The sequence below is a fragment of the Bolinopsis microptera genome, chromosome 2 (genome assembly GCF_026151205.1).
Source record: "Bolinopsis microptera isolate Bmic1 chromosome 2, MBARI_Bmic_1.0, whole genome shotgun sequence".
Taxonomy (NCBI): Eukaryota; Metazoa; Ctenophora; class Tentaculata; order Lobata; family Bolinopsidae; genus Bolinopsis; species Bolinopsis microptera.
This window is the reverse complement of record NC_087073.1, coordinates 20318747-20343042: the sequence shown is the minus strand read 5'-3', so window position 1 is coordinate 20343042 and position 24296 is coordinate 20318747. Positions and strand designations below refer to the sequence as shown.

Sequence of the window (24296 nt, the reverse complement as noted above, 5' to 3'; positions counted from 1 at the left end):
TTTTAAAAAGTGTGTTTCTAGAGCAAAACTTGCAGTTTTGCTAATACCTCAGTTAAGTTTTTCAAAATTATCCCACATTCAAACGACGATTTGGCGCCCCACTAAGATGGCACACAGTGAGGTCAGCGCAGTGCAGTGGGGCCATTCGTTACGCCACTGCCTGACCTGACACCATAATTTAGCAGCCTTAACAATTCCTATAATGTTCAATGGGTCGGTTAACGGGGTCACCTTATCATGTGATTAGGTAAGCCCTTATCACCTGATCACACGTAATGAATAAACTCGTTATGCTTCGTATCTCGGTCATCTGAGAAGCTATAACTCTCATTTTTTCAGGACAAACTTAATTCGAATGGCCAAACACAATTCAATAAAATTTGCCTCGATCCGACTTTCCAAACTATCAAATAATTGCGAAAATGAACCTTCATTTGAAATAATTAACACAAATATTCTTCGATTTGAAAAATTCCTTGAACCAGTGGTGGTAGCGATGGCGTAACGTTGCCTGTTGCCTGTTGTCGCCCTCTCCCCTTTTGGCGCCCATCCCTAAAATTGAACAAATTAGGTGACTGTAGAGGATACGGCGGTAAAATCTCTAAAAAAGTTTGCTTCTAGAGCAAAACGTGCAGTTTTGCTAGTACCTCAGTTAAGTTTTTCGAAATTGTCCCACATTCAAACGACAATTTTGCACCCCCCTAAGATGGCGCCCCCCCACACCCCCCCCCCCCGGCACAGCCGGGTCAGCGGGGCCCTACGTTACGCCACTGGGTGGTAGTAAGTCATACCAGAAACAATAATTTCAATTGGGCACTCATGACTCAGTGACTGAGATTAAGGCCAACGTATGGATACTGACTTTTGCCCCTCCCCCCTGTATACATGTGTATTACTATCACAGTTAACCATCGTGATAGTTATTTTTAATCATAATCATCATATTCCATATAAAAGTGTTCATGTAACCCTGTTAATTTAGGTTCTATGATAAAGGTCCAGAACTGCAGCTTAACACAGTAGATATCTTGGATTATTCTTTGGTGATCAAGAAAACAGCAATTTCTCAAGAAAGCAAAACTCTATCAAATACCATTCTATCAGATCTATGGTTGTGAGTCAGCAAACTAAGCTCCTCTTAGACAGAATACATTGCACCACGTCAGATTTAAAAGAAACAATTTCTCACATATGTGAAGTATTAACACAGACACCAAGCTTAGATGAGAACTGCAGTGTTCAAGTACCTAGTTCGAGTGTTGCAGCTTGCTTAGAGAAAGAACTGATTGTTAAAGCACTGGTTGATGCTAAACAAAATCAATTGAAACAACCAGAAATCTTACTTCTCAAAGAAAAGCTTAAGGATGAATATTTTAATCACTATACACTGTATCAAGATAAAATGAGAGATCTAAAATCTTGTAACTTGACAGACCTAGAGAGCTGTATTGATCCATTCATATTAACTTCCTTATCACAGACTTTACGAACAACTACAGCTTTAGTTGTTGATAATTCAGAGTCCAGCAACATCAACAGTCAAGTAAAGGCTGAATTACTCAAGTCTTATGTTTGTAGACTTGAATTATTAATCAGTGGTTTTTCAGAAAGGAGATGATTGATATTTCGATTGAACTTTTTATTTCATTTTAAATAAATATGAGCTCCATCATAATCTTACACATTCTTTCTAATGATCTACCTTATGGGGATTGGGGATGTTTTGAAGTAGTCATGTTTTACAATTTCCTATTATAAGCTTCTGATGAACACTTTATTACTTAATATAATATACCTCAAGTATTGCCCCTAAGGCAGCTATTTTGCATTTTTTTTGTCTGACTCCTTGAGAAAAATTATTCCATTCATTACTTTATATTGCTTTATCAGTCTTATGAAATGTTACGTTTATTAATTAAACAAAATCAGGGTATGTTGGCTGCAAGGGCTGCTGGTAGGATTCTAAAATCGACATGTCGCCGTTCTTATTCTGTGCTAGCAATTGACGATGATCTTAATGGACTCACTGACGATCAGAAGGAGTTACGAGAAACTGTTAAGGGTTTTGCTCAAGCTGAGTTAGCACCCTATGCTGATGCTATAGACAAGGAGAACAATTTCACTCAGCTCAGAGAGTTTTGGAAGAAATGCGGCGACATGGGATTTCACGGGATAACTTGTCCTGAAGAATATGGAGGTTCACTTTCCCAGATACTAAATTATTATTTTTGAGCATTTCATCAACAAATGAGACGAAATTGCACAATTTTCAAACAAAATAATAAAATCAGCTGTCTAAACTTACTCATTTATGTCAAAGTCTGTAAATATTTGGAAAAGTAATAATGAATTCACATATATCAGGTATAAACATGGGATACATGGCCCACTGTATCGTCATGGAGGAAATGAGCAGAGCCTCAGCTTCAATTGGTCTCAGTTATGGTGCACATTCTAATCTTTGTATCAACCAGCTTGTAAGGAACGGTAATGAGGCTCAGAAGCAGAAGTATCTTCCTCAGCTGTGCTCTGGAGAACACATGGGTGCTCTCGCTATGTCGGAGCCTAATGCTGGTACGGTTTAACATATAACTGGTTTTCATCAAATTGTGTCAAATTGTGTCAGATTTAGATGTGCTTAAAATACAATCTGACTAACACCAATGACAAACTTGCGTGATCTGCAGGATCTGATGTTGTGGCCATGAAGTTGAGAGCAGACAAAGTTGGAGACCATTACGTTCTGAACGGCAGTAAGATGTGGATCACTAATGGCCCTGATGCGGATACTCTCATCGTGTATGCTAAGACTGACATGGCTGCTCACCAGCGTGGTGTCACTGCTTTTATAATCGAGAAGGTTGGTAAATAATTTTCGGATTTATTTATTTTATACGCTGATAAAATAATATAATACATAAAGTTCCTGATATAATAACATACCCTTACATAATGAATTCGAGTCAGTTTCTCCATTAAAATGACGACCTGTTCCAGGGCATGAAAGGTTTCTCAACAGCACAGAAGTTAGACAAGCTTGGTATGAGGGGCTCCAACACATGTGAGCTGGTATTTGAGGATTGCGAGGTTCCGGAGGAGAACATTCTCGGTGCCATCAACAAAGGTGTGATATTATTTATGGAATGTTTACCTTTTTTACTCATTTTTGGATTTGAAGTCTCACTGGTAATGTAATTATGATTTATCTACCATGTGTATTAAGTGAGATTTTGTGATTCCGTCATTGCGGTTATTGTCGTTACTTACGCCGACTTCGACTGTAAAAGTAGAATTCGAGCATAGATTTGTGCAAGCATGCTTATTACGTAAATGCTGCAGCCTTAGATTTTGATATGTACAACGATAATATGTATATTGTATAGTCTGAGGTTAGATTCATGCAGAGACTTATCATGAATACAAGTTAAAAATTGAGTAGAGTTGTAAACTGAAAGTTTGAGAACGAGAATTGCTCGAATATCTCATCCGCTCTACCGTTGTAAGAAATGTTATCCGCCATACGGTTCAACATAACATTTTTTATATCGGATATAGTGAATAGTGATATGTACACGGGAATAAAGTTTTCAGATTACATAGGAAGTACAACCCTACGACTTACAAAATACACAGCTTGCACCTTAAGTTTGAGTATACATTTCTGATCCATACCTGCTGATACAAACCCACTAGACTTTAACCTTAAAACCACAGATCACCTTAATATCAATCATATCATCCAACATTCCTCACACTTAATCACGTGACAATACCCCCGAAGGACTGTACGTGTTCCTCGCACTTAATCACGTGACAATACCCCCGAAGGAGTGTACGTGTTCCTCACACTTAATCACGTGACAATACCCCCGAAGGAGTGTACGTGTTTCTCACACTAAATCACGTGATAATACCCCCGAAGGAGTGTACGTGTTTCTCACACTAAATCACGTGATAATACCCCCGAAGGAGTGTACGTGTTCCTCACACTTAATCACGTGACAATACCCCCGAAGGAGTGTACGTGTTCCTCACACTTAATCACGTGACAATACCCCCGAAGAAGTGTACGTGTTCCTCACACTTAATCACGTGACAATACCCCCGAAGGAGTGTACGTGTTCCTCACACTTAATCACGTGACAATACCCCCGAAGGAGTGTACGTGTTCCTCACACTTAATCACGTGACAATACCCCCGAAGGAGTGTACGTGTTCCTCACACTTAATCACGTGACAATACCCCCGAAGAAGTGTACGTGTTCCTCACACTTAATCACTTGACAATACCCCCGAAGGAGTGTACGTGTTTCTCACACTTAATCACTTGACAATACCCCCGAAGGAGTGTACGCGTTCCTCACACTTAATCACGTGACAATACCCCCGAAGGAGTGTACGTGTTCCTCACACTTAATCACTTGACAATACCCCCGAAGGAGTGTACGTGTTCCTCACACTTAATCACTTGACAATACCCCCGAAGGAGTGTACGTGTTTCTCACACTTAATCACTTGACAATACCCCCGAAGGAGTGTACGCGTTCCTCACACTTAATCACGTGACAATACCCCCGAAGGAGTGTACGTGTTCCTCACACCTAATTTTTGGCTACTGCCGTTGTGGTTTATTTATATTTTATATTTTAGATTTTAGAGCTTTTAATCAGTCTCAATTTATGGTTACTTGAACACAATTGATAGAGTCGTATAATAAGCCTTCAAATATAATAATACTTCCATTAATTCATTAAGTAGATACCTTCGGAGATAAGGTTCATATATTGAGAGTCTTTTTATATTTCCGATTTGAATTGAACTTGTAGCTTATTTGAGAGCTACGTCGAATTGTAACTTGTTGCTATCGCAACTAAAATTCAGTTATAGTCGGGCAGTGTTGTTCCCCTTAGGACGCATCGAAACACGGCTTCTAGATCGCCGATGCGTGGCCTCGTTAATGCTCAATTGAAACTAATCAACACGGAACTATGTACCCTAGCTCATTTGAAGGTCCGTATATTTTGAAAGTTTTTCCGGACTAATGACCAACACCCTGGATCATTTGAGTAGACCCGTTATCGGTGTTTTATATTTTGAAAGTTTCACTGGACTAATGACCAAAGTCACTGTAGCTGAGTTTTACGGGTTAATTCAATTAACTGTTTCAATCCGTAAAATAAATTTGACTTGGAGGTATACTAAAACTTTGAGTTCTCAAGAGAAATGGATTCGACAAATTCAGCCAAATGAACGGAACTTTAGCAAAGAACCACCTATAATTAAAGAGTCTTGTTGGTCCGAGAGGCCAACACGATCCCCTTTTTCATAGAGTTTTTAATTTGATCATTTCACCGATTAGCCGATTCGCCAACCGAGGGCTTACTCGTACTATTCTAATGAAATATTTCTTCTTCTTCTTTGTCTTCTTCTTTTCTTCTATTAAATTTTCCTTGACATCCTTAAATTTTAAGACTCTGAATTTTAGAACCTAAGTCTCCTAATTATAATCATCATCTAACACCAAAGTTTTCCTCTCCTTCAAATAGGAGAATATTTACTATAATTTAGCCATTAGGGCTGATCAACATTTCTTAAAACTGTTAACATATATTAATACCTAATTCGCCATTAGGGCCGCTCACCACTATTACAAGTAGTATCTTTCTTTTCTTTTCTTTTCCTTCCTTTCCTTTCCTTTTCTTTGGTCTTCTTTCTTCGACGACAACGGGGGTCAGGTTACGCCCTGATTGCGATGCTTTTAAAGTCGGGTTACGTCCCGGTAACGAATTGCTACAATTATAATTCTTTCCATTCCCTCTTCTTTCTTCTTTCTTCTTCTTCTCAACGGGGGTCAGGTTACGCCCTGATTGCGATGCTTTTAAAGTCGGGTTACGTCCCGGTAACGAATTGCTACAATTATAATTCTTTCCATTCCCTCTTCTTTCTTTTTTCTTCTTCTTCTCAACGGGGGTTACGTCCCGATACGAAACAGATTCGGGTTACGTCCCGATAACGATGCGTCTACGGTCTTCGTAGGAAATGTTCCTGTGCAGAGAGGGGATACGGTTGCGATCCAGAATCTCAATAGACCGGCTAAACGAGAAGATCTACTAGCTTGTAATTTTCTATTCAAGAACTATTTAAGAACCTATGAAATAACTTGATCATAACCCCTGGATGGGCCATTTTGGTCAGTAGACTTCAATAAACTTAAAAGGCTCTGAAATGGTACTAAATTAATAGTCCTTTGACAAACTACTTTCAATTTATCGGATATTTAACTTATTTGCCTTTTAACTTATTCTTACTTATTAATTTAATTAATTTCTTACTTAACTTAATAAATGTTTAACTTATTGAAGTCTTATAATAACTTTCACAATTTAAACTGTATACATATATTTATTATTTAGGATCTCAGTTGGGCTGAGGTCGATCCTTTACTTATCTAACTTCCTCATCTTTAAACCTGCCCGTTTTCAGTTTTATATTTTAAGTTTCAAATTTTTCAATATTTACATTTTTCATCATTCTTTATCTAAATGCAGATTCACGCATAGTTATGCGATGAACTCATTTACCGTATTGCTTATCTTCGTATTTCATCATTTTACTGATTTCTTTTATTTTCTCTTCTGTCATTGTAATAGACAACCAGGTTCCATAAGCTTTACAGTATTGGTACTTTAAATAATAATCGAATTTGCATTCCATCTTAATAATTGATTTTTCGATTCTTGACAATTTCGTCCATGACTCGTGTTTATACTTTCCCCAACGTTCTAGGATAACCCAGTCCGATTCATTTGGGAATAATGACTTGTATTTTTCAAATGTTAGACATCTAGTTCTGACAAAACGAGCATAACATTTCTTTTGTCCTAATACTGCTGCATTATACGCTCCTCTCATGGTTAGGAGTTTTATCGCGAATTTTCCAATATTCGTTTGTATCCTGGTCCAATACATCTCGTTCTCCATTAGAATGTCAAAGAGATAATATGTTTCATAATTATAGAAGCTGAAGAGATCTGGATATCCACTTGTTGTGTCTCGCAAATATTGTGAGACGATTTTCCCCATCCTTTTGCAAATTAACCTGGCTTTGAGTAAATCACGTAGATTCAGCCTTGTCAAAATAATATGCCATAGTTCAATAGGTAGATTACAGTTGGAAACTGATTTGACTTCTTTAATGGATAGACTTTGAATTTCTTCTGTTTTTGAAGGTATCTCTTCTGATGTATTTTCCATTTGCTTTGCTGATCAATATGTGGTTAGAAAACTTTAATTAAAGTGATAATGGAAATGACGAAAGAGCCTGTTTCTATAATTTTGAACCCGTTGGTGAGTTGTGATATTACGTTTGACATATTACGTTTGATTTACATTTTACATTTTACATTTTCCTTTTTACGGTTTGATTACCCTATTAGAACTTCAATCGGGGGTCTATATTTTATAGCTTGAAGAAGATTGAAGTTTTTATTCTCTTCGGTTTTCAGCATTTTGCCTATTCTTTGGATCTTTTCCCGATTCGTAGTTATCGGTAGAGACGTACCATATTTATTCATATATAGTTTCGTTAAGAAAGTTTGGAACTTGCATTCCATTTTAATGCATGATTTTTCCAATGGGGAAATATCCGCCCAAGAATTCTTCTTATATTCCTTCCATCTTATGATCACTTCGTCGTCAGACGCTTTAGGAGTGAAGCTTCTTAGCCGGTCCTTGAAAGTATACAATGGTAGACACCGTGTTCTTAAAAACCTCAAGTATGGTTTTTCCACTTTATTGATGGCGCTGCAGTACACCCCTTTCATGATCATGTATTTCATGGCAAACTTTCCAATTTTAGTTTTCATATTCGTCCAACACATTGATCTCTAAGTATTTCCGTTAAATAGAACGTTTCGTAACTATAAAATTTAAAATTTTCCATTATTACATTGGTAGGGTTCCGCAAGTAATCCTTCACCAAACTACTGAATCGTTTATTTAATTCTCGTACTTTCAGTAATTGCTTGATGGTGAGGTAATTAAATATCATCACCCATATTTCTATTGGTATTTCTGTTTCTCGTTTCGTCTCTTCTTTGTGTAGTTGTTCCAAATTATCATCGTTAGAAGCGTCATGCTCGATGTTCAATTCCTCCAGTTCCTCGTGTATATCCGAAGCACTATTTGAGTCTATTGTATTCTTTGATTCACTTTCCCAGTCGCTGACATCTTGAACACTATCATTTACATTTTCGTAATGTAAATTTACAGCTTTCTTTACCTCTTTTTCTGGCACGTTTCCACAATTTATATTTTCGCAATTTAGGTTCCAGTTCAAGTTTAAATTTGATTCTTCTATTTCGTCTAGTCATAAGACTCTGTTTTTCACATCGTCCACTGAATACACCTTAGTTGTACTAGGCGCTCTTTGTCGCAGTCCTTCGCTATATTCACCACTGAAATTAGTTTCATCTACTCCAGATTCTTCATCTTTTCCGCTTTCTAAAAGTTCGTCTTTATTTTGTTCTTCTAATTCTATGTCCTTTTCTACTTTCCTTGTCCTGAACCGTTTTTTCCAATAGCTGTATAGAAGGAAGATTCCCACTATAATGCTAATCATTACTGTTAAAATTCCTATAAAATTCACAAGAGTTAGATCCTTCGTCAGATTTAGTCCGATTCTTTCAGATTTGATATGTTTAACAATTTCTTTTTGTTGAACTACATGAGCACTGAGCTGACTTAGATTCGTTCTTTTCAGCAATTCATTTTCAGATATCAAATATTCGTCCCATTTTTCGGGGTTCGTCAACTCTAGTTCTTTCGTAAACATTGGCTCTTTAATTGATCTAATGATGTAGTTGTCGGCAACTATTTGATAATATTTATCGTAGTTGAGAAATTTCACCGTACTTCCATTTGAAATATCCACGTATTCAGTAGGACTTTCTTGCGTCGATGCTTTCAAATGATGTATTGCTCTGACCATGACACCAGAACTAGTCTGAATATTGCGCATTTGACATTTTTCCAAATTCGTTTTACATATTCTTGGGTCGGCGTTTAAACACCTTGCTTTCTTTGCAGATTCTTCGTTTTCTTTATTCCCCAGACATAATTTTATCCCACTTCGGACCTCGCAATTATTTTCGTTTTCCAATTCGTAGAATTCGCCATCTTTTTGATACACGTGATTCGGTATATCCAGACGCATGCACTGAGTACCATTGACCAAACCTACTTGGTTCACTTGATATAGGATGTACATTTCATCACTTTTTATTTGAGGTATCGATATAATCACATGAAGATTGAAAATTTTTCCATCTTTCTTTACATCAGCTAGCCACATTCTGCCTAGACGATAGAATAAAGGGACGTTGTCAACATAAATTGCGTCCTCCATTCTTTTATGTTTCAGCAAATCCAGTATATTCGTTTCATTAAATATTGTGGGACTCACGGGACCTTTTAATTGGCCGTCTATCAAATCTTTCGAGAGAGTGTATATATACTCTTTCCAGTCTTGAAGCTGATTTCTTCTCAGGTTATACCGAATTATACTCATCATTTCACAGCTTAATTCTTCCAATGACTCCTGGGAATTTAATTCCAAAGTTTTGTACATTTTCAACATACCTTCACGAAATTCCGTTGCTGATTCAATATAGTCCGTCATTTCATTACGGAAATCCTGAAATTGGTCGTAGAACTCGTTAAGTTGAGTTGAAATTTTCGATTGTTCATAGAGACTGAACACTCCAGTAAGAATAGAACCGGCAAAAAATCCAAGGGCTGCTTGAACAAATCTTTTCTGTTTCCTGTTTTTCGTCAATTCAGTAAGTTTTTCTATTTTTGTCATTGTTTCATTGACAAAATTTTCATTTGATTTTTCAAACAGAATATTGATTCTTGACTGATATTGTCCACAGAATTTATTCTTATCTTCGACCATGCATCGCATGTCGAATTCGCTTGAACCTTTAGAATCCTGATGATACGTAGGGATGGTTTCTCTCAGAATGCAGATCACGACGTCAGATCTATATTCCACACCGAAAGCTTTACATTTCGGTATTTTGATACATTCTCTGAAACATCGTTCCGCCATTTGTCTAGAATCATTTTCGAGGTCTTTATCCACCGAATTCTCGATTTCCTTTATTACATTTTGGCGATCTCCGATTTTGTTGTGCACATGATTACATTTTACGTGGGTTAGCAGTCCCCAAATTACATTTTCGTCAATGTTGCATATGTTTTCGCATTCATTTACATTTTTCATTGGATTTCTTATCTTTATAAATGTTGATATCAGCACAGGGGTAATCTCCGGTGCGACGATTCCGATTCCTTGTAAGATGAGACCAGTCTTTTCCTGGTGGTAATTGATTTCTTCAATCATTCCTTTTGAAAGTGCTATGCAGCAACTGATAAAGAAGATAACTTGTTGATAATATCCTTTCTTCCGCATCCTTGCTATTTAAGTATTTAGATTAACCACCATTAACCGGTCATATTATAATATATTTTTATAACTGTAACTTTAGTTACAAAGATACAAGATTCTAAATTACTACGTGCCTAATTTGGTTTTTGTGTTTTATTAGAAAAGTATACAAAACAGGTCATGCTAAAGTAATTATTTTGGTTCCAGACAACAATCACGTTCAATTTGCCTTGGATCTAAAGAGTCTTTTGGCACATTTAAGCTCAGATTTGGCACAAATCGTGCACGCAAATAAATAAATAAATTAAGAACTAAATAAATAAATAAATAAATAAAATTTTCCGGGTGACGTCATTTAATCTAGTTCCCATTCCATTTGGCCGGCCTGCATTTAAAATATGGTTTGTTTCATGGCGTTTCATATCTCACATTATTTTAATTTTATATTTTCATAGCGCTTGCTTATCACTTATTTAAATATCATGCCATATTGTGCATTACTTGTTACTCATCTTGATCATATCTTTGCGCATACACTTCATTCATAATCTAGCTATCTTGTGCACTTTCATTTTATATGATTGCGCTTTATTATCTTTCATAACATAATCTTTGTCATACATAGTGCATTTACTTTAATATCATTGCATACAAATACTGTCATATTGCGCATATTTATTTCTTATTACATATCATATTGTGCACTTGTTATTCATTATCATTGTTTCATTGTCAATCATAATATAGTTATACTGTCTTACTACTTATCCTTATTTACTAACATAATTAAAATTCCAGCTAATTAATTCTTTATGTTGATGGAATATCTAAGGAGAATATCTAAATATACACATTTACTACAGTACATATAAAGGACAGTGTCAATCTAGGAATTAAACTTCCGTATCATCCTGACCATCCCGGTCAATTGGGCCCTCATTAACTGGGATCCGTCCTCTGGTGCGATCGACGCATTTACTTATAATTAATTCTACTATAATGTACCTCCAGATTAGATACCATACGGCGATGCTTTGTACGTTGCTAATAATAGCAAATATAATCGTAAACTTACTTTGTCCGAATATTCCAAATAATTCCCGCCAATTGGATTTTACATTTCGTTTTTCCGTTTTATCAATCGTCAAATGGTTAATTTCATTTTCCATTTCCTTCAGGATTAAATCGCTAATATCATGGTGCTTCAATTCAGACGTATTATATATCCAATTTTGAAAATCTTGAGACATGGGTATTCCAGTAAGTTTCACTCTGTCTATACTTTCTACCTTTGAAAGGTTTACCCTCATTTCGTGTAACCCATGAGCACTTTGAGCGAGAATCGTATTATTCACCATCATATATTGGGTCGTAGAGTTGTGGCAATCTATCTCTATTGCGGTAGGCATTATCATGTTATACTTAGGATCTACATAGCCCTCAATATATTCATCATTTTCCGGCAGATTATATTCTATTTTAAACCCGTTATAACACCTGTTGGTGTCGTTTATGAATCGATAATGTTGAATTTGCAGACAAGGATAAATCATTAACAATTTTCCGACCAATTTAGCCTTTACATCCGTCCTATTTAACTTCCATTGTACGTAATCAGTTGGATCGATTTTCGCTAGGATTCTCTCAGTCCCATATATGTCGTTGTGCACGTTACACAAATACTCCGTTTGCGCCAACGGACTTTTAATTAATTCCAAAAGATAATTAAATTTATTGACGAGTTCCTCTCTTATTGCTTCGATCGCATTTTCATTATTCGAATTTACATTTTCAAGATTAAATTGATACGGGGCTGGGCTTCCCTTTATTTGGAAATCCCTATCGATCCAAGTGTTACCCGGATTTTTCTCCGGCAGATTAAATGACATGCTCAACTCGGGTACGAGTAGCTTATTTTCGATTTGTGTTGCATTGAACTGCCCCACAGGCAAATAAGCCCTTTTTACATTTTCAATCACGTTCCAAGTGACGTGTTTTCCGTTATGCGTTAGACAGTACCCTGAACTATAGTCGCAACCCTCCATATTTGACAAAGAGGACGTAAATGTATCCTCATGATTCGCTATTACTACTCCATCCGAGAAATAACAAGATGTCGTAGTCTTAGATCTGTGTTCCAGCCACTTGAAGTCACATTTAAAATTATTAACCAATTTCGTCTAGGCCTATGTGGGCACTGTACCACCTCATCTGTTTTCGACTTTATTTCGTGTTTATAGATTGTACATAATGACATTTCTTTTCTTGATAATGAAAATATGTCGTGGAATTCGAGAAGTAACTCCTTCACCTTCATTTTTTCGTCATCTGTTAGATTTTCATTTTCGTATAACTTGACCTGTTTTACTAATATTTCTAATCTTTCGGCAGGACTCATGTTCCAAGTTTCTAGCTCCTGCTGAATAGCATTTACCTGTACTTCTTCAATAGTTCCTACTATTGTATCTTTTTGTATATGAAGCTCATACTCTTTGTTCCCTTTTACATCTATTTCAAACACTTCTTCAGTAATATTGACCACTATTGGGCTTACATTTTCTCCCCAGATTTCGCAGTTGGGTGTATATATGTATGTACCAGGCAATTTAAAATCGTTGTTGTCTATTTTACATACTAGTACTCCGTCGTTATCAATGCTTTTATTCATTAAATTTACGACATTTGAACTCCGATGAGTTTCCGTAGTTCTGAACATTGGTGTCACAAAGTCATCACCCTTCAATAACAGCGATTTATAATTGATGACCACTCTTTTGTCCTCTAAAAACTGGTTTCCGAGGATCAATGATTCGTTGATATCACATACTGTGACATTTACGTCACATATTCTGGTCTCGATCTTCATTTGTAGAGGTATGCAACCATAAACTTTTATGGGCGACCCAGTTGCTGTTTTAAACTTTTGATCAGTACATTCTAGGTGCACGTCTTTGAATATTGACTGAAACATGTCATGTGACATGCAGTTCTTTATCGCCCCGGTATCAATCATTGCTAATATCAGTTTATCCCGAGTTTAACTTTAATGTATATATTCGAACTGCCATCGTTGATTTTATTTACATTTTCGCCACTTTCGCCAATCTCTTTATTGCTATTTTCTTGGATTTCACAATTTTCTTGATTTTCGTAATTTTCTTGATTTTCATATTGTGCTTCCAACATCGGGTCTTCTTCCTCAGTACCCTCATTTATTGTATCGACGTTGAAAGCGCAAATTAGTTTAAATTCGATCGCTTTTTCATGAATTCTTCTCTTTCCTGTTTATCAAGTTCTTGATTATTTAGTTCCATAAATCTTCTCCATCGATCCTTTCCATCGATATGTTGTTGCTGATATTCCTGCTCTACTGCTCGCGGTCTATATTCCTGAGATTGATTCCCATTGTAATTATTTTCGAATTTCTTTTGTATTTCTCGATAATTGCCTCTGCTTTGCGATGGTTTAGCACTATTCCTTGCCATTTGATTCAGTCTAGTGTAACAGTCTTCTATTTTATGACCTTTTCTTCCACAAAACATACAAATCGGTGTTTGTCTGAAAAAGCACTCCTCCGTATTGTGATTATTATATTGACAAATATTACAGAATTTGTTTCTTCGATTCGAGTTTCGCATTTGATTATTTCTTTGAAAATCGTTTCGTCGATCATAGTTTGGTGCTTGGTCGTTCCACTGATTATTGAAATTCTGTTTCTGATTTTGTTGGCGATTGAAGTTTGATCTCTGATTGTACTGACGATCGAAATTTGGTCTTTGATAGTTTTGTCTATTAAAATTCGGCATCTGTCCATTCTGAATGGCGAACAGTTCTGTTTCTTCATCTTCGAATTTCACTTCTTTCTTTTCCACTTTAGGTTTGACACTTCGAAGTGCGTGTATAGCTTCTAAATCTAGCGCTTGACCATATGCCGTCGCGTAGTCGTTGGTCCCGTTTTTTATAATTTCAAAACAGATTTGTTCAGACGCTAATCCGTTGATGAAACAGTCGTATAAAATCTGCGATTTAATTGTTGATTTTTCTGTGCCGTAACAACGCTCCGCCATGTCGTTAAGACGAGTTACAAAATCCGTGATTGATTCAGTCGGTTCTTGCTTTGCTGAGAATAATTTTGTTCTCCATTCTGCTTTCGAATTTGATCCCTCTATTGTTCGTACCAATTTTTCACAACAACTTTCAAAATCCAGCCTCTGCATTCTGTCGAAATTCAATGTGTCGACTTTTGATTGACATGTTTGATCCAAATAGGTAATTAATACATCCAATCTCTTGTTTTCTGGGATTTTTGATGCAGTCGCAAAATGTTGAAAATTCTTTAGCCATCGTTTAAAGTTTCCCCCGTGACGAAAGATGTCGGGTTTTCTTAGCGGTATATCTGATTTTCTATTTCCGTCCCATTTCTCCAGAAGCTCCAATTTTCCAGTTTTCTGTCCGTCAAGATAGGCTTTATCCATTTCCTGTTCTTTAAGCTGAGTTCGTTTGTCCAATTCATGTTGCATTCTTCTATATTCATTATCTAGCTTCTGATTAGTCTCGAGCATATTTATTATTTCGGTCCGATAAATCGTCTGCATATTTCTTCAAATCTTCGTTCTTCTTTGCAGTGTCTTTGACTGTATTTTTAAGTTTGTCGGCATATGTCTTCAGATCCTCATTTTTATCATTTATTTCATGTAGCTGCTTCTTCAAATTGTCTATTTCCTTCTTTGCATTGTCCAGTTCAGCCATTTTATTGAACTTGATGTTTCAATGATTGAAGTTTGATGTTTCAGTAATTGAAGCTTGATATGAAGAGATCGTCAATTCGAACCAGGAGGGCACCAGTTTTGGCTACTGCCGTTGTGGTTTATTTATATTTTATATTTTAGATTTTAGAGCTTTTAATCAGTCTCAATTTATGGTTACTTGAACACAATTGATAGAGTCGTATAATAAGCCTTCAAATATAATAATACTTCCATTAATTCATTAAGTAGATACCTTCGGAGATAAGGTTCATATATTGAGAGTCTTTTTATATTTCCGATTTGAATTGAACTTGTAGCTTATTTGAGAGCTACGTCGAATTGTAACTTGTTGCTATCGCAACTAAAATTCAGATATAGTCGGGCAGTGTTGTTCCCCTTAGGACGCATCGAAACACGGCTTCTAGATCGCCGATGCGTGGTCTCGTTAATGCTCAATTGAAACTAATCAACACGGAACTATGTACCCTAGCTCATTTGAAGGTCCGTATATTTTGAAAGTTTTTCCGGACTAATGACCAACACCCTGGATCATTTGAGTAGACCCGTTATCGGTGTTTTATATTTTGAAAGTTTCACTGGACTAATGACCCAAGTCACTGTAGCTGAGTTTTACGGGTTAATTCAATTAACTGTTTCAATCCGTAAAATAAATTTGACTTAGAGGTATACTAAAACTTTGAGTTCTCAAGAGAAATGGATTCGACAAATTCAGCCAAATGAACGGAACTTTAGCAAAGAACCACCTATAATTAAAGAGTCTTGTTGGTCCGAGAGGCCAACATAATCACTTGACAATACCCCCGAAGGAGTGTACGTGTTCCTCACACTTAATCACTTGACAATACCCCCGAAGGAGTGTACGTGTTCCTCACACTTAATCACTTGACAATACCCCCGAAGGAGTGTACGCGTTCCTCACACTTAATCACGTGACAATACCCCCGAAGGAGTGTACGTGTTCCTCACACCTAATCACTTGACAATACCCCCGAAGGAGTGTACGTGTTCCTCACACTTAATCACTTGACAATACCCCCGAAGGAGTGTACGTGTTTCTCACACTTAATCACTTGACAATACCCCCGAAGGAGTGTACGCGTTCCTCACACTTAATCACGTGACAATACCCCCGAAGGAGTGTACGTGTTCCTCACACTTAATCACTTGACAATACCCCCGAAGGAGTGTACGTGTTCCTCACACTTAATCACTTGACAATACCCCCGAAGGAGTGTACGTGTTCCTCACACTTAATCACTTGACAATACCCCCGAAGGAGTGTACGCGTTCCTCACACTTAATCACGTGACAATACCCCCGAAGGAGTGTACGTGTTCCTCACACTTAATCACGTAACAATACCCCCGAAGGAGTGTACGTGTTCCTCACACTTAATCACGTGACAATACCCCCGAAGGAGTGTACGTGTTTCTCACACTTAATCACTTGACAATACCCCCGAAGGAGTGTACGTGTTGATGAGTGGACTGGATCTGGAGAGGTTAGTCTTAGCAGCAGGACCAGTGGGGCTGATGCAGAGCTGTCTTGATGTCTCTGTACCCTATGCTATCACCAGGAAGACGTGGGGTGAACCAATCATCACATATCAGCTTGTTCAGGTGAGGTTTTGTTATTAATAAAGCCTTCAATCTCAAACGGTGCCAGCAAAATGTTATCTTTAAATTTTTTTTTAAACCGTTCATATGTGATTTACTAAGTCATTCTTCCTTTTATATGATAACCGTTTTTATCATTTATACTATTCCATGGCCATGTATGAGAATTCCTTAAATTATGTTACTGGTGATCCTTAAGTTTTTAAGGCGTGAAATTGACGTGAACTGCTAAATGCCAATCGTGCCATGTGATTTTTGAAGTTCATAATTTCTGGTTAATTAAGAAATTTTTCAATTTTTAAAGTAACAATCCATCCGCATTTCTGAGAATATTTTAAATTGTCGAGCAGTTAAAACCTGAGCTTTAAGGCGAAAAAATGATTTGAACTATTCAGTGTTCAAGTTGTCAAATGTTATTAAGGGCAGATTATTCTTCCCCAAAATTAAAGCCAATTTTGAATTTATTTTTCTATCCGATGAACGGTATAGGTATTCTGTCAAAGAAAAAGGTCATCATTCCCAAAACTGTCACTGGACACGGCCACGGGTCAGATCATGTTCGTAAAACTATGTTCCAATTATTAGCATCGGCTACTCTGGAGCAACTTTCACCACGGGTTCTAAATTTAGAAAGTTGGACACAATCCCAACTCCCAATATTCAGGATTTAGAAAGCTAAAAATAACCCAACTCTCAATTATCAGGATTTAGTTGCTCAGATCTACACATACCTGGGTGTGTCTCGGAACTACACTTATGCGGCAGCCAGGGCTGCTGACAAGGGGCACTTTGCCGGCAAGGACTGCGCTGCACTGATATACTTCACAGCGGAGATGGCTACAAAATGTGCCTTGCATGCTATTCAGATTCTTGGTGGTAACGGCTACATTAACGACTATCCAACGGGTAGATTCCTGCGGGACGCCAAATTGTTTGAAATAGGCGCAGGGACAACGGAAGTTAGGAAAATAATCATCGGACGTGCTTTACATCAAGAAAATAAATAGAGCAATACATGACCCGTGACCTTTCAGTTTGTGATTCGCTTAATTTCTTAATTTATGATAATTATTAAAATTATAGTTATACTTTATGTTTACTATCGTTCTAGGATGTACAAAGGTTTTGTGTTTTTAGTAATTTGGTGTTACCTAGAATCTAAAATATTTATGAATATCTTATGTGATTGCTTTTTAGATTATAGTTTATTAAATTCGTGCTTGCTTTTAAAATGTTAGGACGTCATCAAAAGCATTTGTAACCATTTCACTGGACCGAGAGAGTTAAATAATTGAGTTTACGTTTAGTCTTGCTTCTTTGTACGTACATTTTGTACACTAGGTACAGCTAATGGCTTAATAGGCGTTGAGCACAGTCTTAATACCTTTCTTTCCTTGAAAGTTAACTCATTTATAAGCATTGCTGGCTTTTAAGGTCGCGACTCCTTGTTGTGGTTACAAATTTTGTAATGTACGTTGAACCATTTCTACGTAGAAATTAGGAAAGTTTGTATTACTTCTGGTTGTTTTATACACTTTTCTCCAGATTCCGGTTTTCGATGTTGTTGTATGAACTATGAAGATTTATTAAAAACTGTCCAAATATTCCTGTTTTGAAAGATGATCTCATTGAAATACTCGTTTATACGATAGTGATGACGTAAGGTAGCGATATTTTCTCGGTGATTATGCCTTGTCAACAAATACTTTTCTACCACATTGATCTCGGTGACGTAGTGAAAGCTTATGATCAAGACATAAGTGCTAGTTTGAAAATACTAATTATACTGACATATAAAAGGAAATAAAAAGAGAGGTGCTCTCACATTATTCCTTTGTTTGTGGTTGATAAGCTGAGAGCTGGTTTGCTACTCATCCCTTTTATTATTAACACTGGTTATATCGCAATTCGCAGTGCTCGTTTACTCTGACCTTGTACTGTTATCAATTGTGTTGTTTTTTATTATTGTTTCATTGTTACTAATAGCAACGCAGCTAACCAAATCTATCTTCTTTAGCCAAGAAGTGAATGTTATGAGTACAGGTAATTACTAATAATTAATTATAATTAATAATAATATAAGGAAATTGTAACGAATTTGTTGATTCACGTAGTTCAACACCTAAAGTTCAATCACATTTGTCTCAAACTTCACGTCTACAGTCCAAGTAGTTGAGCACAATATGAGGGACTTTACAGTTTAGTACGTGTCGATCTACAGTACGTGTGGCAATCTGCTGAGCGAATCTTATCCGCAATATCATAGTATTTTAACTGTACCAGCTGAAGGTCTTACGCTTTCACTAAATGTCAACCTCTATCGTCGCCAAGTTATCGTGTAATTTTGTTCATATGCGATATACGGGTTTATGGGGTGGCTCCTTATCTTGCTCGATGAAGTAATTATGTGCGATTCCACCCATTAAATTACATGGTCTATACTAATATAGTAATGTTGACTATAAGGCACTCCAAAGATAATTAATTGAACATTAATATTAATCAATTAATTAACCAATTACCTGGTAAAAACACGCTCCACACCCCAGCCTCCACAGACAAGAAGAAAGGAGGATTCCTGGCGAGGAAAGCCAAAAAAGCAGAATCAGAGAAGGTTCTGGATCAGGCTGAATATGAGAAGAAACTGCGAGCTAAAGATTCGGTTACTGTGGACGACATCTTAAAGTTAGGCCGGATCACAGATGGTGAGCTGAAGTTAAATCTTTGTTTTTTGTTGAGTTGCTGATTAATGACCTATTAATGACCTATACTACAGGTGTAAATTTTGCGCGAACTCTGAAATATTCACCAAACAATATGATCTGTTGAAATAATCATACCATTTATGTAGCCCTGAAATAACTGGTTATAAAGTAGAAAGCGGATAGATGGTGCACCATTTATCGACTGAACAATGAACACCGCAAGCATTTAAGGGGACATACACCAAAACCGTTTATGATTTGGCCGGATATTTCCCGAGGTCATATCCCCGGCCAAATCATAAACGGTTTTGGTGATGTGCCCTTAAATAGCTTTTACGCCGTTACAACGGAGAACATTTAAAGATTGAATTCCTTTATAAGCGGTTCCTGTCTAGGATATATTATTCTTGTCGTACATTTACTACAGTTTTCATAGATTCACTCCTAATAGTCAGAACTGACTAATAACACATTCTAACACGGAACTTCCTCCAGACTACCTGTGCCCTATCACTGCTAACGCCTACAAGATAGACTTCACCAAGTTCAAGATCCGTGACATGGAGTCGGGAGGGGTCTTGTTCGAGATCGCTAAACCCGAGGGAGCGAGTGAGATGTCACTTTCTTCTGATCCTAACGCCGGCAGATACGTCAGATACGAGTTTCCTCCCGAGTTTTTAAAGTTGAAACAGATTGGTGCAACGTGAGTGATAACTTTAATCTAATAATAAGCTGAACTGTGAACATTGTAGTATCACACATTGTTGATAATTGAGTCGCTAATTATGGGCGATTAACCGATCTTTAGTATGAAAAGAATTATCACCTACTGACTACTTAATAGTCCTTTGAATTACGTTGCTATGGGTGACAGAAGGGCACTAATAAAGTAACAGGTCGCCACATTTGTCCTTAATCTCACTTTAATATACTTACAGCTCATTTTACCAGGGTGGAGTTCACTATTGGAGACAAACCTGTAAACAGCTTCAGAATGGTGGAGAGGCATTACTTCAAAGATCAAGTGATAAAAAGCTTTGACTTCGACTTCGGTTTCTGTATGCCGAGTAGCTTAAATACCTGCGAACATATTTACGACTTACCTGCCCTATCTCAAGAGCTCAGTATGTGTTTTCAGATCATTCTAGAATAGAATAAATGCGGGATTTCTGTATCATTATCATTGATCATAAGTTCATAATTTATAGAAGACGTGACTATCGGTACTTAATCGAATTATGGTGTGACAGTTGGAGTTGGCAATGCTACGTTTGCACAAGGCTCAAAAGGGTCTTCTCAAACCCGGCGAAATAAAGGCGCGCGGTCACGTGACCCGCGCGGCCACTCTAGTTATTTAATATATCAAACTTATTGCGCGCCGCGCCATGTGGAATCTTATCGATGTGATCTAGCTGCACTGTAAAAACTCTGCTGCACTCTCAACAAACCCGAACTTGTGCTTCGCAATCTGCATAATACTCACATTATCGTCTGATATAACTTTTCGCATTTACGATTTACTACCTTATTGCATATTCTTAACCTGTGGGCTGTATATCGACCACACTTACCCGATCACATCGCAGAAGCATGCCAATAATACTCTTATGATTGATCAAGGCATAAAATTAATACATTTCAAATTTCAGTGAGAGAAATGGTACAGAATCCCTTCCAGACAAAATCAGACAGTTTTTACTTCGTGGACGGCAAGTTGATAATGCACAACAAAGCTGATTACGCTTACAATGCCGGGATGTAGCGACCCTGTATTTACTACACTTCCCTGAAGCTAACTGCTGATTGGACAACCCCAACTTCTCACCCTTTTATAATGCGACTTGAAGAATTTTGTCCCGAAGATGTCAGGCACAGTAATGTTATTTTATAGATAACTGTCCCTCCCCCGCCATTTTGGGCAACCAAATTTCCATTTTATGTGAACTGTAAGGAGAAATAATATCAGTGTTATTCATTATTGTTCCAATGAGACAACCGAAATATATTCAGAATCTTTTACAGTTTGCAGTGTCCACTTTCCTATTTTTCGATATTGTGATGCTTTTGGTATGTATTATACTATTATTTAACTTTTGTACAGTTTAAGTTTCAGAGTAAATTGTGCGTCTGTCGCCTAGTTGAGGAATTAAGAAACAGTGATTCAGTTCCTGAATAAAACAGTATGCTCCAATAAATGAAGCCATAATTTTACATTTCGTATATCACATCGGATCATAAACACAAGAGTCTTTTCGTAAATATTGGAAAGTGAATAGTGATGGCACCCAAATATATGCACCCTATATCAACGAGCGCTTTTGAAACTCTAATAACTGATACATGCTAAAGCGCAAAAATCCTTCGTCAGTAGCTGACACGCTTGGATGATAATAATACAATTTTATACAGTGAGAATGAGGGAATTTGTACTGTTCACTCAATCTAACAGAATTCACTGAGTGACAGACTGTCGGGTGATGACTCGAGAGAGTAAGCGAAGGGTTGGAAGGGAGCAGCATTGACGTTCAAGTCGTAAGGGTCGTTGTTCTGTGATGTGTAAACACCGTTATTATGAGAGTTAGGTGGACTGATGGGTTTCAAGTTCATGTTCTGAGGGAATGTGATGGGTCCCTGGCTGAGTGCTGATTTCAGGGCTGAGATTTCAGGGTGGTGGCCGTTGAACCGCTGGTAACTGTCCCTGGTGATCATGTAGGAGGGGAAGGGTTTACCATTGCTCATGTACTGATTGTTGTGATGGTGGTTATGGTAGGTTCTGTTGCTGTTGTTGTTGTTATAGTTGCCGTAGTGTCTTCTGCTGTTCCTGCTCCTTCTGCTAGGATTCAGGGCTGCGTAGCTGTACAACACCGCTTTCAGTAGGGAATCTGTCGAAGCAGCGGCTCCTAGACGGGATAAAGCATCTTGTGCCAGCTCCAACTCGTAGCCCAGCTTCACAGCGTACTTCAGGAAGGGATGATCCGTCTTGATAACCTCTCTGCAGTTCTGGTCAGGAACGGACAGGACTTCCTCGTCAGATCGCGGAGAGTTTGATTCTGTTTCCTCAGAGGAGGGATGTTTGGAGCTGGTCCTGCTCTTCCTATCCTGTTGGGCTGCAAGTTCCGTCAACTGGTTGTAGAAGTAGTTACTGTCAAGAGCAGATGTCGAATTCATGATTAAAGGAGATGTGATAGAAGGGTTGTTAGAGTTGTGTAGGATTTGTGAGTTGTAGTTGAGACAGATAAAGATAGAAATGGACTGAATGATAATATTGATTTGGTATCCCAGTACCTCCTTTATACCTGGAAGTGAAGTGGATACCGGAATCCTAATTAGGGGCAGGGACTGTCCAATTGAGTCTAATAAGGTGGGCTCATTTCAGTTCCCATGGGCCAGTGCTGGCGGTAATTGGGTCTAACTACGTAAGTAGGGCCTTACTACGTCACCAGGCCTAGGGCCACACGTTGATTGAGCTCCATTACACGAAACCCCGGCTCAGATCGTCATACTTTCACAGTTCGGATTGCTTGGTAATGGAAAACCGTGTGTCTGGTTAACATACAATCAGTAGTCACGCGATCTCAGACATACCAGACATTCCTCATCTGCGTTAGACAATCAGACAATGTGAGCCTTAGTATAAAGTTATACCAGTATAGGGTGATACGAAACATCTCACATCTCCAGACCAAAGAATTTATAATAAGTCTGATTCCGGAATAATGAATAACTACAAGTACAACAAATCCCTGGTTGACACCCCAACGACGTCTTACTACGGTTTTTAGCTTGACTAACTACAAGATATTTGCTCGGTGGTCGATCTTTCACCAGGCGACCCTGTTTAAGAGCCCCGATTTGATTCCCCTAATTCCAATCAAATCACTAGTAATTAATCAGGGTATTCATTCGCATATAGCTTGACTTCGGAACTTATACGGTCATAAAGAGTCAAATTATTCAATTTCGAGGTTCACGTTTCATTAACACTAGACAGATGCGATCGACTAGCTGACAAGTCGATTTGCTATCAGATGTGATTCAGCGTAGGATTGGAATTTATTTAACATTCGTATAATATAATATGCAGTGTGCTCAATGCTCCATATGTATCCAGTATCAGAGGTGAGGATGATCAGGTTCAACATCATCCTTGTTGTCTTGGAGACTGGCAAGCAAACCCTCTATTGTGTGGATTATATAATTTGATGATATAGCCACATGCAGTAGTAGTATAATCGTAATTCAATTGTCGCAATTTATTTGGTATCGGAAAAATTCTAAAAAGTTACACTTGCTGCTGAAATTTTCTAGTTTAAATACAAGAAGTATTTTGCGCGCCACAAATATGGACATGCGCGTCGCCTCTTTGCCAATCATCAATATAATTTTCATGGCAGTCAACAATTTTTTGGTGTACCGCACCATGCCAACCAAATTACAACCAGGAAATATTCCCTGTTATTGTAAGCCTTACCCTTTTATATGGAAATCCCAAAAATAAGTTCAAGCGTCTTTCAATTAGTATGAAGATCATTTATTTAACGGTTGTCATGGTGATTTATTGATAACCGAGGGAAACTCACCTACTGGCAGTCTACTACAGAACTAACATTTGTAGCCTGCAAGTATTTATAAAGTGTAGAGTATTATTTAAATAGATACTAGTCTACAATATCACTCCATACTGAACAGAGATCGCATAATATGTCAGCCCAAGAGCCAAAGTCTTTAATATAGACTTTATATATATAACATCGAT

The 24296-nt window shown here is 37.5% G+C and overlaps 2 protein-coding genes across 3 annotated transcripts; both read left to right on the top strand.

Annotated features, from left to right (window-relative positions):
- The first annotated feature begins 1920 nt into the window (after positions 1–1920).
- On the top strand, positions 1921–18747 carry LOC134826525 (isovaleryl-CoA dehydrogenase, mitochondrial-like). The gene is made up of 6 exons (XM_063838913.1): positions 1921–2197; positions 2365–2574; positions 2688–2860; positions 2998–3124; positions 16684–16838; positions 17540–18747. The coding sequence occupies exons 1-6, from the start codon at positions 1933–1935 to the stop codon at positions 17840–17842; spliced, it is 1233 nt and encodes a 410-aa protein (XP_063694983.1). The 5' UTR covers positions 1921–1932; the 3' UTR covers positions 17843–18747.
- Positions 18748–18850: 103 nt separating this feature from the next.
- On the top strand, positions 18851–21659 carry LOC134826527 (protein unc-119 homolog A-like). 2 transcript variants are annotated; one of them, XM_063838915.1, is made up of 5 exons: positions 18851–18878; positions 19394–19540; positions 20036–20243; positions 20492–20664; positions 21190–21659. In XM_063838915.1, the coding sequence occupies exons 1-5, from the start codon at positions 18869–18871 to the stop codon at positions 21300–21302; spliced, it is 651 nt and encodes a 216-aa protein (XP_063694985.1). In that variant the 5' UTR covers positions 18851–18868; the 3' UTR covers positions 21303–21659. The 2 variants fall into 2 exon arrangements, with proteins under 2 accessions (XP_063694985.1, XP_063694984.1); XM_063838914.1 differs by having other exon boundaries at positions 19385–19540.
- The last annotated feature ends 2637 nt before the right edge of the window (positions 21660–24296 follow it).

Excerpts from the sequence above, each read along its gene's own strand:
- LOC134826525 (XM_063838913.1), top strand. The coding sequence starts at position 1,933 with ATGTTGGCTGCAAGGGCTGCTGGTAGGATTCTAAAATCGACATGTCGC. Across the intron at positions 2,861-2,997 it reads CTGCTTTTATAATCGAGAAG|GGCATGAAAGGTTTCTCAAC; the intron begins GTTGGTAAATAA and ends GACCTGTTCCAG. Across the intron at positions 3,125-16,683 it reads TCTCGGTGCCATCAACAAAG|GAGTGTACGTGTTGATGAGT; the intron begins GTGTGATATTAT and ends ATACCCCCGAAG.
- LOC134826527 (XM_063838914.1), top strand. Across the intron at positions 20,244-20,491 it reads TTGAAACAGATTGGTGCAAC|GGTGGAGTTCACTATTGGAG; the intron begins GTGAGTGATAAC and ends TCATTTTACCAG. Across the intron at positions 20,665-21,189 it reads TGCCCTATCTCAAGAGCTCA|TGAGAGAAATGGTACAGAAT; the intron begins GTATGTGTTTTC and ends TTCAAATTTCAG.